This window comes from Watersipora subatra, chromosome 1, assembly GCF_963576615.1.
Source record: "Watersipora subatra chromosome 1, tzWatSuba1.1, whole genome shotgun sequence".
NCBI lineage: Eukaryota > Metazoa > Bryozoa > Gymnolaemata > Cheilostomatida > Watersiporidae > Watersipora > Watersipora subatra.
Window position 1 is genome coordinate 28,492,032 of NC_088708.1, and position 16,057 is coordinate 28,508,088.

General features: G+C 34.7%; 2 protein-coding genes across 3 annotated transcripts in view; one reads left to right on the forward strand and one right to left on the reverse strand.

The window, feature by feature from the left end:
- LOC137401054 (synaptojanin-1-like) overlaps window positions 1-6,140 on the reverse strand; it is an 81,625-nt gene extending 75,485 nt beyond the window's left edge. The window contains exons 1-4 of the mRNA XM_068087405.1: window positions 6,036-6,140; window positions 5,677-5,808; window positions 5,461-5,547; window positions 3,130-3,261 (exon numbers count right to left, since the gene is read on the reverse strand). Coding sequence (XP_067943506.1) covers window positions 3,130-3,261; window positions 5,461-5,547; window positions 5,677-5,797 — 340 coding nt within the window. The 5' untranslated portion in view covers window positions 5,798-5,808; window positions 6,036-6,140. The remainder of the gene's footprint in view (window positions 1-3,129; window positions 3,262-5,460; window positions 5,548-5,676; window positions 5,809-6,035) is intronic.
- Window positions 6,141-6,609: 469 nt separating this feature from the next.
- LOC137401083 (probable ATP-dependent RNA helicase DHX35) overlaps window positions 6,610-16,057 on the forward strand; it is a 31,185-nt gene continuing 21,737 nt past the window's right edge. For both annotated transcript variants that reach the window (XM_068087438.1, XM_068087447.1), the window contains exons 1-6: window positions 6,610-6,778; window positions 10,917-11,105; window positions 11,825-12,036; window positions 12,315-12,376; window positions 14,184-14,313; window positions 15,701-15,910. In XM_068087438.1, the coding sequence (XP_067943539.1) occupies window positions 6,736-6,778; window positions 10,917-11,105; window positions 11,825-12,036; window positions 12,315-12,376; window positions 14,184-14,313; window positions 15,701-15,910 (846 nt within the window). In that variant the 5' untranslated portion in view covers window positions 6,610-6,735. The remainder of the gene's footprint in view (window positions 6,779-10,916; window positions 11,106-11,824; window positions 12,037-12,314; window positions 12,377-14,183; window positions 14,314-15,700; window positions 15,911-16,057) is intronic.

Genomic DNA, 16,057 nt, shown 5'->3' on the forward strand with positions numbered 1-16,057 from the left:
GCACATTTGAACCAGAACTGATGGATAAATTAATATTTTTGCCAGGCTACAAAAATGATGACCACCATAAAATGTGTAACACTTTATCAAACGATGAACTTTAACGTCAGCTGTATTTAGAACAGCAGACGAAAAAAAAGTTTTCAGACTCTTAGTCTGGTGACCCGCAGCCTAGGTCACCAGACTAAGAGATTACATAATCATTTGTTTCAGTACATAATTTTAAATTATAAGCTCACAGTTACACTCGCCACGAATACCAGTTTTCTCACGATTTTACATGTACTTATTGATGTATTTGATTGCGTTATGCAGCATTCACTCTTTTACAGGAATTTCATTGCTTGGCATCACATAGTATAATTGTTAAGGTATTTGTAATGGTATTACATGATATTATTTTACTGGCAGCATTTTTACTCTAGTTTTTGTTTTTTGCTCCCTGAATTTTTCCGATCTCTGCATGTCTTACTTACTATTTTGAAAAAAGGCTATAGTCACGTCGATTGAAAATTGATAGTTGGTTATGAAAGTAGGTATGGATGAAGTTTATAAGTTTGTAATCTGGTTTCGCAATAAATCTTTAAAATTTTTGAATAATAAGAATAATAACAATCAACAATCACGCTTATTTAGTTCGTAAAATTAACAACAAAAAAATGACCCAGTTGATTGTGTTTAGATAAAATACAAGGGCCATTCAATAAAGAAGAGAATTTATTTATAGAAAGGGTTTTATTATAAGTAGACAGCAAAATTCTTTTGAAGTTTTAAATAATCTCTACTGATGACTCAAAAATCTTTCTTGGAGATTATATGGTCATGTGATCCTTTTTTGGAGGTTTTCAAGTTTTTTCGGGTGTAAAACCGGTGAGATTTACATAATAATGGTGAATGTTTATGCAGAAGACAATTTTAGCCATAAAAATGTCTACAATTGAGCAAACTGTTTAGAGAAACTAGGACAAGGATTGATGAAGAGCGTTTTTTAAAGATAGACGTTTTGATCTTATTTTTTCTACATTAATTTTTGGGCTAAATCCGTTATTGTTACTAATGGAGTGACCGACATAACATCGCACCCAAGCCGCATAGACGGAAGAGAACAACTCCCTTTCAGTGCAGCTGATGCATCAGGTGCAGTGCGTATTGTGACAAGCTGTTGTTTTGCTCGATTCGCTTGACGGGGACAACTCCGTAAAAATTAGTTTGTCAAGACAGGCTAATACCACACATTCATTCAAAACTTAAAACAGCGTTAAACAGTGGCAGGTAATGTAGTTACCATTGGCTAAGTTTCTTTACCCAATGAAATTGAGCTTGAGAAAATGCATTTAGCTACCAAGCTATGCTGTTCTTACGTTTTCATCGCTTTTATCACACACCGTATACCCTTTTCTTAATTGCCCACACAAAATGACGTAATAATTGAAACTCTATGAACTCTATGAAACAGGATGCCTTTACATCCTCGCCGTACTAGGGCTAATTTGTTTTCCGTTAATCGATATCAACAAATAATAATTTTTCTCATGATGTGAAGTTTGAATGTTAGAATGATAATTGTTGTAATATGTTAAAAGAAAATTTTTTTTCTAAAAACTTATTACCCGAGCAACGCCGGGCATTCACTTAGTCTATATATATGAATCACAAAGTTTGTGTGTCTGTCGATATGTCCAGTTATAGCTATGAAAATTCTATTGACGAAACTCTATTAACTCTATGAAACACGATGCTTTTTCGTCCTCGCTGTACTAGGGCTAATTTGTTTTCCACAAAACGACATCAATAATAATTTCTCTCGAAATCGAAATTTGGCGATGTATCTCAGTTCAGCGTCATCCGTTATGATAAAAACAGATTCGCAAACAGATAAGTGATAAAATTTTAGTTAAAAGTTTACTAAAATACATGCTAAAACTTCCTTCAAGTATGTTTTTAGTAAGCTAAATTCATATAAGTGAGTACCAGCGTTTATGTTACATGTCTGTCTTGAAGGTAAGAACTCTGCATTCAGCACATTGTAATGTTACATTTTCTTGCAGATCAGAACCAAAAAATGCACTAAAGTTATTGCAGGTAACTATAGTTACTAAAGTTAACATATTGTTTTGTTACTATTTTTTAATGACGATGATTTTTACCAGGAAGTGATTGCATTAGATAATTTCTATGGGTTTCTACACCACTTTATACATCTAAACGATATTTTCACCTTATGATGTCAACACTGAAACGAACTAAAATCAGATAATTGTATACCGAATAATTTTTCATCGTAATCGTAGCAAAACAGACTATATTTAATCATTGCTTGCTAATGATTTCACATTGACATTTAAACAACTTTACAATTTTATTTTTCCTCCCAATTTATTTCATCAAACCACTTACATGAGATGAAAGTTAAAAGATACAGTTCTTTGAAAAAGTTTTATAACCTTTACAGTTGTTTTTTTTTCTCTTAATTCATTTGAACTGCACAAAAAACTCTTTTCCTATGATATGATGTTTAAAAGTTAGAATGGTAAATGTTGTATATGCTAAATAAAAATTAATTTTCTGTCCAGAGACTTTTATCATTATTTTTATAGAACACCGGGCATTCAGCTAGCCTTTACTATAATAAGAGCTGTGTCCGTCCTTCCATCTGGCTGTTAAGAAAAAAGATTACACCTTACTTGAATCGAACCTTTATGTTTGCATGCACAGATATTTTACCAAGCCCACTACTACTAAACCATGCAGCCAACTTGCTTCAGCTTGGAATAATTGTGCTTATAATCGTACACATGATGATCTCTCCTGGTGCATCGGACTGCAAGCGCTATTTTTGGGAAAGTCTGGGCACGTATTTTTCTTCTAATAGTTCAAACATGCTTTTAGTAGTTTGCTTCTAGTAGTCCAAGGGCTGCAAGTGCGTATTTTAACCAATCGCTATCGACTGGACATACGGCAGACAAACAAACACTTAGATTTATATATATAGATTCATCTTATTTATTGAATGGCCCTCGTATAACAAAGTGAGCCAATCAATGCCAGCTCCAATTTCAAAAAGTTGTCAAACAGATTTAATGAAGTAAAGATAATAAACAAAGAGAAAGTTATGAAGGTACAACCTACCACCAGCCCTCTCATCGTCACCACCCCGCAGAGAAATACAACTTGTGCCCGTAATCTTATAGATGTCAGACTCCTGTATCTTGCCAATAGATACACAGCTCGTCACCATAACAAGGTACTGGTAGATTCGGTCTGCAAGGAGATAGCAGTTAACACTTGCGTATCACAAACCTCTGCTCTCAGCACGAAGTTCCAATTGAGATTTTTATAGAATGATAGATATCTTATGTACATTTGACATCTAAGCCACAAGATTAAGGATTGCATTTTCTTATTAAATGTTAAACTCTGTGATTTACTGATACAAAAATACTTTATATATAAAGTATATATGCAAGTATATATATAAGTGCGTATATATATATATATGAGGTGTATATACATATATAAGTACATATGTACATGTATATATGAGGTGTGTATATAATGTATATATAACGAAACAACTTTTATTCTACCAATATAACCAAATTTTACATGTTATAGATATACATATATATAAGTATATATATAAATATCTAAGTATATATCCTTTAATTGTTCGCATTACTCTATAATACTGTCTACAATATACACTCACAGCCTGTTACATGAGATCTAGGTTGACAAAAAGTTCCTTGTATTTGCTTATTGAGCAAATGTATAGTCTGCCAATGTGTTGCTGTATACATGTTCATACCTATAATCTATAGGTAACTTTCCTGGTTCACGAGACTAACACTTTTTGGCACTCAGCAATAATTGGCAATAGTGTTCTGGCTCTATGATAATGCTGATGATGAGGAGGCAATGTTTGAGCAGCTGAAACCAAGTTGAATCATCAATGCTGACTATTGAAAGGTAGTCACAATGAGTCTAAACTTGTGCCAGATCCCTAGATTTACAATCGTGTTTTTATTATTACTTTTAGTATTTTTGCTAAATATCAAAAGTGACATACTCTAAACTAAACATGACTTTGTTTAAAGTTTTGAGTATGTCACAAACATAATAATTGCATTACGAGGTGTCTGGTCCTGTTATGGCTGCCGATATCACATTGGCTTCCACATGGTAACCGTCTTAGAATGAGATGTTGCGGCATAAATAGCTCCTGATTTAGTGTAATATTTTGTAGTGCTGGAAACTTCCTACTCTATAGACAAGATTTTATAGAGGTTTTACAAACTGTACATTTTGATTTGGTGTCACACACATATATGCTTGAAGATTCTCAACCTGTATAAAGTTTCTTTTTTTTAAACCTAATTTTATATGTAGACTCCGAGTGATAACTTGAAAACATTGATGTTTTCACAGTGTTATGGCTGAGATAATTCAATTTGTTACCATTGCAGCTATAATTGTTTCAAGTTATCTATGTGCGCGAGTGCAAGAAACCTTTTCCCACCTACCAACTTTGTTACGAAAAACAACGTCTTTACTGTCTGCTGTCAGCAACAAAAGAAAATATATTTTTCATCGAAACATCTGCTCTTAATCACTTTTGTTGCCATTGCATCAGCAATACTAAATCTAGAGACATTTACCTATTTTTTCTGACAATAATCGAAAGAACTTTTATTATCCCAACATAACAAAATTTTACATGTTATAGATTAATGTAGTTTTATATGTTTATCTAAATGGTATTCAAAGGGAAAGTATCTTTCAGACTGATAGGACTTTTTTCTTTTTAGAAAGCAACCCATTTTTCTAAACTTTGTCGGTTACTTTTATATGTCTATTATTTGTCCTGTTATGAAAGTGTTAACTCACAGGATACATGTGATTGGCGATAGACACAACATAGTGTCACTTTTTAGAAGATTAACGAGATGGTTAAAAAGCAATAATAGCTATACAACAACCAACACAACGATAAACAAAGATATTTCCAGTAGAAACAGTTCCGAGATGTCGGGATCCTGATTTATAGCAATTGATTGACGTTTTTTACAAGCCGTTGAAATTCAATATTTTGGGCAGGGGTCTGTAGAAGAAAATACAATAGTTACTTAAATCAGCCAAATAGCAGTTTGGTTTACAGTTTGAATTAGTTGAGACAAGCAAGGACTAAAAAAGATGATATAAGTACTTTTGGATATGAAAAGATAAAATATTATGATACGTGTCATTTTGATTATTTGAGAAACAAAAGTGTCTTTATAGTGGAAGCTGGCAAAATTCAACAATACGATTATACACAAACAATATAAAATAGAATTTCCTCTTTTATTTTTAGTAAAAAAATTTAGCGGTGCGCATGAATCATTCATCTATGCACTGATGTTAAACCTTGTTTTCACAAACTGCTATAAACTAAGATATAGCTTTTTGGGTATATCTTACCAATTTGTAAAACTCCCAGACATCCAAAAGCATCTAGAATCTTTGTGAATGGCAAATGCTTCTTGAGTTCTTCTACCTCAATTGGAGCTAAATGTATGAAAAGAGCATAGAAATGTGCTATCATATTGTAATCAAACTGGCAGCACTCATAAAAAGAGCCATGGGTAAACGAGCAGTCATTAAATACACACAGACGTAAAAAAGTTATCCGCTTACTCAGTGCTGCAATAGCTCCAGCCTCGAACATAATCGTCTCTTCCTGATCCCGGGACTGAAGCAATAACTTATATAAAGGTCCATCTCTTCTCTCGTGTACTCGCAGAGCTCTCATGCTCATCACGATCTAGTCTGAAACATTTGATGAAATATCTGTGGTTATAACACTTTTAACATTGATGAAAGTTAACATTTCATCGATATTTAAGTATCCATCACTGGCTACATGAGTTCTACTCTACGCCACTCTAATGGTCCGCGTAAGCCGGTTTGAAAGATTTTGTGTCAATAGCATGTACCAATTAATACAATAATAGAAATGATGATATACAATATAAACTATTACAAAACAAAATTACATGCATGCACTTCCTAGTTCAGTAATTATGAATTTTCTGTAGATGCCGCCTCAGTTGACTTCTTCTCAACTATATAGAGATTGTTGCAAGACATCGATACTAATACTAAACTTGTAGCCTGCGCTCAAAAACAATGCTACGGTTTCTGTTGCGCCGACGTTGTAATCAACAGACTTTCTTCAATTTCGGCAAAATATTTTACTTTCGACCGTGTAAAAAGGATACTAATAAGTAAATAACTTAATAAAAGTTTTAACTTTGAAAAAAATAAATGTTTTTACAGGTAAATTAATGTATACTTATGTAGTGTTATATAATAATTTTAATACTAATTTTAAGTTTTCATTTAATTTCTTTAAACAATTTTTAACTTTTTCATCGGTTGTTGTTCCGTCCACTGTTTTCGCCTAAAAGAAAAAAATATGTTGCCGATTATATGTCGCCCTAGTCATCAGTTGAGCCCTTATGCGCCGAAACTTACGAGTATGTCAAACTCGAATATTAGCGACATTAATAAATACATTTCTTCGTAGTTCGTGTATACGAAATTTGAGTCGGATGGAAATTCTAATTACTAGCGACGATTAAACCAAATTTTTTTTTGCATGGACTCAAATGTGAATAATACAATTTGTAAATTGTAGCAGCTTTTATTTGTATTGCATAAATAGCTTATAGTACGCGGACGACAATTGCGAATATGGTGGATGTCGACAGCAGCAAACGAAAGTTTTGGAAGCCAGGTAATAACCTTACATTAAATACCTGCCAACTCTCACGCATGAGACGCGAGACTCACGCAATCACCCCAAAGAAAGAAATGAGAATGCGGGAGATTTTTGCCCCAATTTCCACAATTTTGTATATACTATCATTGATACATCAATTGCCCCAAAACCAAATCTCACGCATTGCCCAACTCTTGGGTTGGCAGGCCTGTACGTTAATGATAGATAATTTGTCTCTATTGCCAATGACAGTGCTCTATTAGCGCACAATCTTCATCAAATTTAAGTTTTGATAAATAGATTAGTCACTGCAGAAAGGCGCTTCAGCATTAAAATCAATTTGATATTAAAAAGGGAGTTTTTATCAGCTGCAAGCTTCTAGGTGTTTCTCAAGCACGTGCACCCACCTGGAAACAATGTCAGACCGTGGCATATTGTGAAGTTATTGTATCTCACAATGCAAGAGCCAGAGAGTGAAATCCTATTAAGAATGGAAAATGCTAGTGCAGCGTATGGAAGCTTGGGAATTTAGGGTTGGAGCCACCGCCTTATTTCAATCAAAGTGGAAAATTAGATACATTGGTTTACACTAATGGCTCATTTATTTTATGCTATCAAGACATGGACTCTTTACAGCTTGCAAACAGACAGCTTGCGATTAAATGTGATGGAACATGACAATTCGATGGGTATCTCATGAAGGGATAATATCACCCACACTGAGGTATTGAAGAGGCAATAATATCATAACTCAAAGCTATTCTTGATTGCATTTTAAATGGCTTGCGTATGTTGAGCAGTGTTATGGTGACTTAGGAAGGAATATTTTGTTGTACACAATTCATTGAAATCCACACATACATCAGTGTTGAATTTGCTTTGTCATCTTATTCTATTCTGACTATGTTTAGTTTGCACTTCTTCTTAGCTTGTGTGAACTAATTTGATTATTACTGGTTCAGGTACTAGTGATGGTGGTAAGCTACTATAAGCAATACTGATATTTACCAGTAAAAGCTGTTTTTATATTCTCTAAGCCAAACAATTAAAATGCACAACTAGCAAAATTCTAAAACAATAATATTAATGAGAAAAGCTTAAAATAGCCAATAAAAGTTATACCCTTACTCGAACGGTCGTCCATGCTCGTTCACTCAGTCTCGTACAACTGCAAGTCTCGACAGTTAAATGATAATTATGACAGTCCATAGGTAGGGAGGCTCAGCAGTTGAAATAGAAGGAGTCTTGACAGTGAAGAAAAAAAGCTCAGCAGGTGGTGGGGAAAGGGAGAAGCAGAATCATCGGAGCTGTTTTCTTTTATAGATGTTTCTGCTAACCTTTGAGCAGGTGTTTAGGTGCTCAGGTTCTGTTCTTTATGCCTTAGAAGCATAAAGAACAGCGTATTTGAGTGGACCTGTTTTAATTACATCATGGGAGTGTACTGATAGATATGATGACTAACTCCAGTAATTTTGGTGGTGTCTAGTAAAGATCTAATTTCTTTTGTAGGTTTTCTGTGATTGGCTAGTAATGCATATTCCTAATTTTTTTTACTTGTGTCTTCCGAATGTTTTTTGTGTGGTTCTTTGATTTGCTTAATGTGCTTATTCTAGTTGAATCTTCTTAATATACATGTAGTAGATTTTTTGATGATTAAATGTATTGGGTAAGTAATTTATTGACGTTCTTTTTTCAATATCTTGTTTTGCGGATACTTCCATACAACAGCGGATGAATCATGATTGTCTGCCCTGATAGCTGCAGAGCTGCTGTACTATCTGGGAAAGAAGCAAACCGTGAATTAAGGTCTAGATTGAAATTTAAATTCACTGTCATGAGGAATATGAAGGTGAATCAGGGCTGTAACTAATGGCTTGACGATGGCAACAAATAGAGCATTCTAAGAATGCTGGATTAGTTCAAAATGAACTGTCATTATTGCACCTACAAAGGGCTGTGATGATCACTTTTCTCTAAATATTGAACAGCAGATTAGGTAATCCTAAACAGGACTGCAACTGAACTATATAAACTAAGTACATATATGCCTAGATCAAATATAAATGGTTCAGTCGTTGGTGCCTCTAATTGCTAATCGTTCAAATTTGTTGAGTTTATGTGATGAATTTGACATTGTTGTCTTCTATTGGCTTTGGTGTCTCTCATGCAGTGACTAGTTTCAGGCCATTTTAAGACACAGCTGACGATGTCAGTTGTTTAAACAGTCAACTTGTTTAAACTTGAAATATTTCTGTTAGCTTGTAACTCAAAAATTTGAACAGCTCAAAAAAGCCCAATGAGTGTAAAATGGTTAGCTCTTTATAATAGTGCTTTTCAAGAAAAATTAAGCGGCAATTAGGGCATATTCAAGAACTTGATCAAACCATGGGGAATTGAAAAACATGAAAGAGCCAAAAGGCAATTTTAAACATCATCACAAGCTGCGTTACTTATGTACGAATAACATTCCAGATAAAATAAAAGTAAGGTGACAAGCTAAAATATTTTGTGTCAATCATGGAACAAGCGATTTCACAATAAAAAGTTACTCTAGCTGATATATAATGAAGGTTTTCAGCTACACAAAAACAGCATCCCAAAGGCTCTATTAAATTAAGTGTGTGGATAAAAAATTAGTATTGCTTCACCATCTGATACTAATAAAAAAATTTGTGAAATATACAGCAAATTATTTGCTACTCAAACAGCTTGCGACCACTAATACCAGCAAACTAAAAAATCTACCAAATGTGGAATAAAACAAAATCAGTAATAACTTAGGAAATATTTATACAATAACAAGAAACAGCAACATATGAATCAAGCATTTTATACTTTCCAACCCTTTTTCTCACATGTGAACGTCATAACTCTCAAAAAACCAACTTTTTATTTTTTGCTTAGCTGTTATCACAGAATTCATTTGACAATCAAACTTTCCAAGATACCAATGCTTTTTAGAGCAGCCTTTAGCATGGCTCATGAGTAGATAACTATTAATATTTTGTCATTGTCTTAGTATAATTTTAGACAACTATCATCGTATGTATAAGTTTTGTTAAACGCAATCCGTCTGTCTGAGCGCCATTTTCGTACAGTCTATTTCATTTTTCATGTCACAGCTCTCAGTTGTCAGAGTGGCTTATAGTTATACAACATGACCAATTATTTCTACCAAAGTTTGTTTCTTTCTCTAACCACTGTGTTACATGTAGTGTAAATTTCTTGACCACTGTAATTCTTATTGTTGTTTTCAATTTCAGTCAACCCTTGACCTCTACGTACATTTTTTTAAATTCAACATCAAATTTGCACAAATATATATCTCAACAAATGAAGTTAGTCTCAACATATGATGTCTAAATTTCCTTGAAACATTAAAATTGGTTAATAAAATTGTGATGACAGCTAAACAAAGCTTAAAAATGAAAGAACATACGATTTAAGTGCTTATATTGTGTACTCTAAGGGAGATGGATAGTTTACCAGACGCTTAAATATATAGTTTGGCAAAACAAATAATGTACTGTCTCAAAAACACTTTTATTAGACTACTATTTTCAAGTTTATTGAGCAGATGAACGGAAGACATCGAATACTCATATGGCCTCTGTGTGTTTTTGACTGGGTTTGATAAAAATCTAAAATCAGCACACTTCTGCTATTTTTCGTTAGAATGTCATTCATTTAATATAAGTACCACCAGTTCTAATTCCACTTACATTATTGATGGCAAAACAGAAAACTAATTATGTTTTTAATAAATGATAAATCATTATCTGGCTCCCTCGTTTAATTTTCTCAATATGACATATTTTTTATAGAAGTAAAATTATTTATGTATGCAAAGTACTAAACTGTTAATAAAATACTGTTATTTATCATAAGGTCACATAAGGCATTAGAAATCCATTGTGTAATTGGCTAATATTTTAAGACCATATTCCCGTTATATTGATGTTTCCTTGGGGTTAATGGACTCAAAACCTTTTTCACATAATTTCCATCACGTATATCATTCTATAAATTAACTTAAGGAACCAATTTTCTATGCTTGAGTCTAACATATGAATATATGTTGGGCCACTAAAAAATGTAATGGTTGTGTGGAATTTGTTTAGAGCTTTTATTTACATTTTGTTTATGTCAACAGGCACGTCTGCTCCTGGAGAGGATATAAAGGAAGAGCGGATAGGCAATGAAATAATCACATCATCTTATAATCCACATATGTCCTTGTCTATAAGACAGCAGAGAGAACAACTCCCAATATTCAAGCACCGAACACATGTGCTATATTGCGTAGAGCATTACCAGACAACTATAATAGTCGGAGAAACTGGTGGGTAGTGTTTGGTCTCATTCTTCTGATACATACCGAGTCTTTTACACCGATGTGTAATTCTATTTATCTTGTGATCTCTCTAATTGCAAAATTCTTCAGCTATCATCGGTATAGACACTTGGTAGACATGGTAATCTTATATTAATGAAAAGGTTTGGGATGGTGTTTTAACCAATGGAACAAATGTTAGTCAGTATGAAGTCAAGGTATAACTTATCATGGTTATAACGGTATGAGTGTCAAGAATGTGCTGCGAGATCCGGCATATTCCATGAGAAAAACTGACGTTAATGGCAACCTCGGGTTCAGTTTTTTATACTATGTCATTATGTAAGAGCTTGTTAAAAAGACTAAGACATTCACAAAGTGAAATGATAAAACATCAACTAGCACAGTCCTTCCGCAAAGCTCAATCAAAAAACTTATTATGATTTGCCGGGCCATCTTCGACGCATTAACTCGACGAACTCGACACACTTCCATTAATGATTTTGACGCACTTCCATACACTGATGAACTGAAGTATCATAACCTCAGGAAACTGAGTGTATGACAGAAACAAGCCTTAGGTTTTTCTCTGTTTCACAACAACAAAGTTGTTGTGGAAACTTTGTTGTCGTTAATCAACAACAAAGTTAGTTATGCTTTAATAAGTGATCTTGATTATTGGAAACATATTTTGCACTATGGCGGATGACTTGGTATCTGTTGTACAGGAAGTGGTAAAAGTACTCAAGTTCCCCAATACCTATTAGAAACAGGCTACGCAAAGTTTGGTTACGCAATAGCTGTGTCACAACCACGTCGAGTTGCCTGCGTTACTCTCGCTTCGAGGGTGGCCGATGAGCGGGGCAGCATGATTGGAAGAGAAATAGGTTATAAGATTCGATTTGATGATTGCTGGGATGAGAATGAGACGCGAGTAAAGGTAAGAATAAGAATTTCTGTCCATTTACACCGAAATCAGTTACACTGAAATCGGTAATAGTTCACATTCAATCCAATTTTGGATATTGTCAGATGTCTCTCTCTGGCCAAATTTACTCAGGTCCAATAGTCATCTAAAATTCTAAAATTCACATCATATTCTTCAACTAGACTGGTTGTTTCGTCGGTCTTGAAACTGTTGACTACGAAACTGCACAATATTTTTCATAAATATTTGAAATTCTCTTCACTTACTCTTTTTGGTTTGTTGATTCACAGTTTGTCACTGATGGCATGCTCATCAGGGAGATTATGAATGACCCTATTCTTCGACAATACAGGTAATGCTTAAGAGCAGCATCATATTGCCAGATCAACATACCGCTTTTTGCTGTTATTACTCACTCGTAATTTTCATCTGGATAGATGCTATATTCTTGTGCTCGTCTTTAAGTTTGTGAAATATTAATTATTAAAAATTGCATTTATTGCTGACATTCCTTCCCATCATACTCAAATCTGATATCAGGAAGTCTAAATTACAGTAATCCCTCTTTCTTCACAGGGATTATGTTCCAAACCTACCTATAAAACTGGAGTTTTATTTCCACAAAATAATTAGATTTTTTTTAAAAGTATGAGCCATAATTTGAACATTTCAGAAAACTTAACTGTTTTCTAAACTTTCAAAATTACCATACATTTAGATACATGTTTTTGTGCATGCGGTATGCTTGTATAGTAAATTTTATTTACAATAATATAATCCGTAAAAGATTAACAAGAACTGATGGTTAAAGAATGGCTGGGGTGAGAATCAAAGAGGTCATGTCATTTCTGAATATTTTGGAGCTAATCAGTGTCAGGATAGTAAAATGATGAAAAGCGCTTGTCGGCAATTCAGTGTAGGTGAGGGAGAAGTTGTGTGATTCTATTCAACAGTTGAACAGCTAGCCTGGGCATCTCTCTTCCCCCCATCCCCCAAGAGAGCCATGCCCAGGCTATTGAACAGCAGTTTCAAACTATTCAACAGTTGAACAGCAGTCTCAAACTATTCAACAGTTGAACAGCAGTCTCAAACTATTCAACAGTTGAACAGCGGTCTCACACTATTCAACAGTTGAACAGCGGTCTCAAACTATTCAAAAGTTGAACAGCAGTCTCAAACTATTCAACAGTTGAACAGCAGTCTCAAACTATTCAACTGTTGAACAGCAGTCTCAAACTATTCAACTGTTGAACAGCAGTCTCAAACTATTCAACTGTTGAACAGCGGTCTCAAACTATTCAACTGTTGAACAGCGGTCTCACACTATTCAACTGTTGAACAGCAGTCTCAAACTATTCAACAGTTGAACAGCAGTCTCACACTATTCAACAGTTGAACAGCGGTCTCACACTATTCAACAGTTGAACAGCGGTCTCACACTATTCAACTGTTGAACAGCAGTCTCAAACTATTCAACAGTTGAACAGCAGTCTCAAACTATTCTTGGAGGAGGTTTTAGTTTTTATCACTGACATCAACAAGCTTGTTGTTAGAGGATTTTTATATCAATAAACTGTGAGGTCGCGTTCGTGCTTTAGAGATGAGACTGACAGTGTATCGCCATAATTATCCGGATGAAGGCCACCAAAAACCCTTGACACGAAGTAGGAGGCGTCACTGTGTATAACCCTAATAAAACCCATGATGCGAAGTAGGAAGGGTTACCGTGTATAACCCTAATAAAACCCATGATGCGAAGTAGGAAGGGTTACTATGTATAACCCTAATAAAACCCATGACGCGAAGTAGGAAGGGTTACTGTGTATAACCCTAATAAAACCCATGACACGAAGTAGGAAGGGTTACTGTGTATAACCCTAATAAAACCCATGACACGAAGTAGGAAGGGTTACTGTGTATAACCCTAATAAAACCCATGATGCGAAGTAGGAAGGGTTACTGTGTCTAACCCTAATAAAACCCATGACACGAAGTAGGAAGGGTTACTGTGTATAACCCTAACAAGAATCGAAAATCTTGCATGATCTTATTGGTATTGTTTATTAGTAGTCTTTGAACTTAATGCATATCTGGTGTCATTGTGGCAAGTTTGTATTCTGAATGCTTGACCAATCAAAATTACCCGTTTGCTGCTTTAGTGTTATCATGCTTGATGAGGCGCATGAACGTTCCCTGCAGACAGATATGGCTCTCGGGCTAATGAAAAAAATACTCAAGAAGAGAAAAGACTTGCGTGTGATTATATCGTCTGCTACCTTAGATGCAAAGGTGACTCCTAACTTTTAACTCACTTGGAAATCATTATCCTTAATCACTAGTACATGCGCTGTACATTGCATTTGCAGAATCGACTATTTCCATTGTCAAATCATATTAATTTGAAGGGAGAAAGAGGCCTTTGATGCTTTTTGTCATGCTCCTAACGTCGAGAGCATCATTTACGTAATACAGATTCTGTCGGTCTTCAGTGTCATTATCGTGTTGAAGGGAATAATCACATGTGGATTTCCATACAGTTAAAGAATATTGTCAGTAACCAAATCACATTAATTAGTTACCCTGCATCCAATGTAGGCTCATGCACTGAGAAAACTGCTGAAGGCAGTATTGTTGACACTATTGTTAACCTGCTGAAGGCAGTATTGTTGACACTATTGTTAACCTGCTGAAGGCAGTATTGTTGACACTATTGTTAACCTGCTGAAGGCAGTATTGTTGACACTATTGTTAACCTGCTGAAGGCAGTATTGTTGACACTATTGTTAACCTGCTGAAGGCAGTATTGTTGACACTATTGTTAACCTGCTGAAGGCAGTATTGTTGACACTATTGTTAACCTGCTGAAGGCAGTATTGTTGACACTATTGTTAACCTGCTGAAGGCAGTATTGTTGACACTATTGTTAACCTGCTGAAGGCAGTATTGTTGACACTATTGTTAACCTGCTGAAGGCAGTATTGTTGACACTATTGTTAACCTGCTGAAGGCAGTATTGTTGACACTATTGTTAACCTGCTGAAGGCAGTATTGTTGACACTATTGTTAACCTGCTGAAGGCAGTATTGTTGACACTATTGTTAACCTGTTCCAGTTTATTCTCATCAATTCACAAGTTGAGTCTCACTTCTTAAAGGTTCTTTTTATAACTTAATAGCTTATTAATTAGTTTTAAGGTTTCGGTTTTAGAACTTTTAACAAGGAGTAGCTAAGGTAGAAAACGCAACGCTGTGTCTTTATTGCCAAGGATATGACTCGTGGCCGGAGAAATACTTGAAAATTTAATATTTTTCGTGGGAGTTTCGGTTTTAGAAAAATAAGAATCAGAGGATAAGCTTTTATAGCTTTCCACTTTTTTGTGTTTCAAATGATGCTAAGAAAGAGCATGGAAACGCAATCAATATATAAAGATTGCTAGACACATTGTTTAGTAATAATCAACAAGTCCAAAGTGAAAATTGCTCAATGACAAGAGAAAACAACTTCACTTTGTTTTACAACTAGCGATTCTGCTCTCTTATTGTTTATGCTTCTTTTATAATATAGAGATGTTAATATAGAGATGTTAATATAGAGATGTTAATATAGAGATGTTAATATAGCGATGTTAATATAGAGATGTTAGGCACCGTAACAGCCTGTTGTTATTTGCCTTCAGATGTTTCATGAGTTTTTCAACACGAATGAAAGTGGTGACAAATTCAAAGATACAGCTATTATAATGCCTTTGGAGGGCCGATCATTTCCGGTAGATGTGCACTATCTGACTGCTGCTTGTCAGAACTATGTTCAGGAAACCGTTGACACTATTGCTAAAATACACAAAGGAGAGCCTCCCGGGGATGTCTTGGCGTTTCTGACTGGAGCTGTGAGTATATATGGTGTTTTGTTGTCAGTGTTACAGTTACGTAATCGTCTCTCTAATGATGGTGTTTTTTGGTCACACAGACCTGCGCATTTTTAGTTAATTCAACATTTTTTTACGATTGTTGGCTGCTCACGTAACCAGTTCACA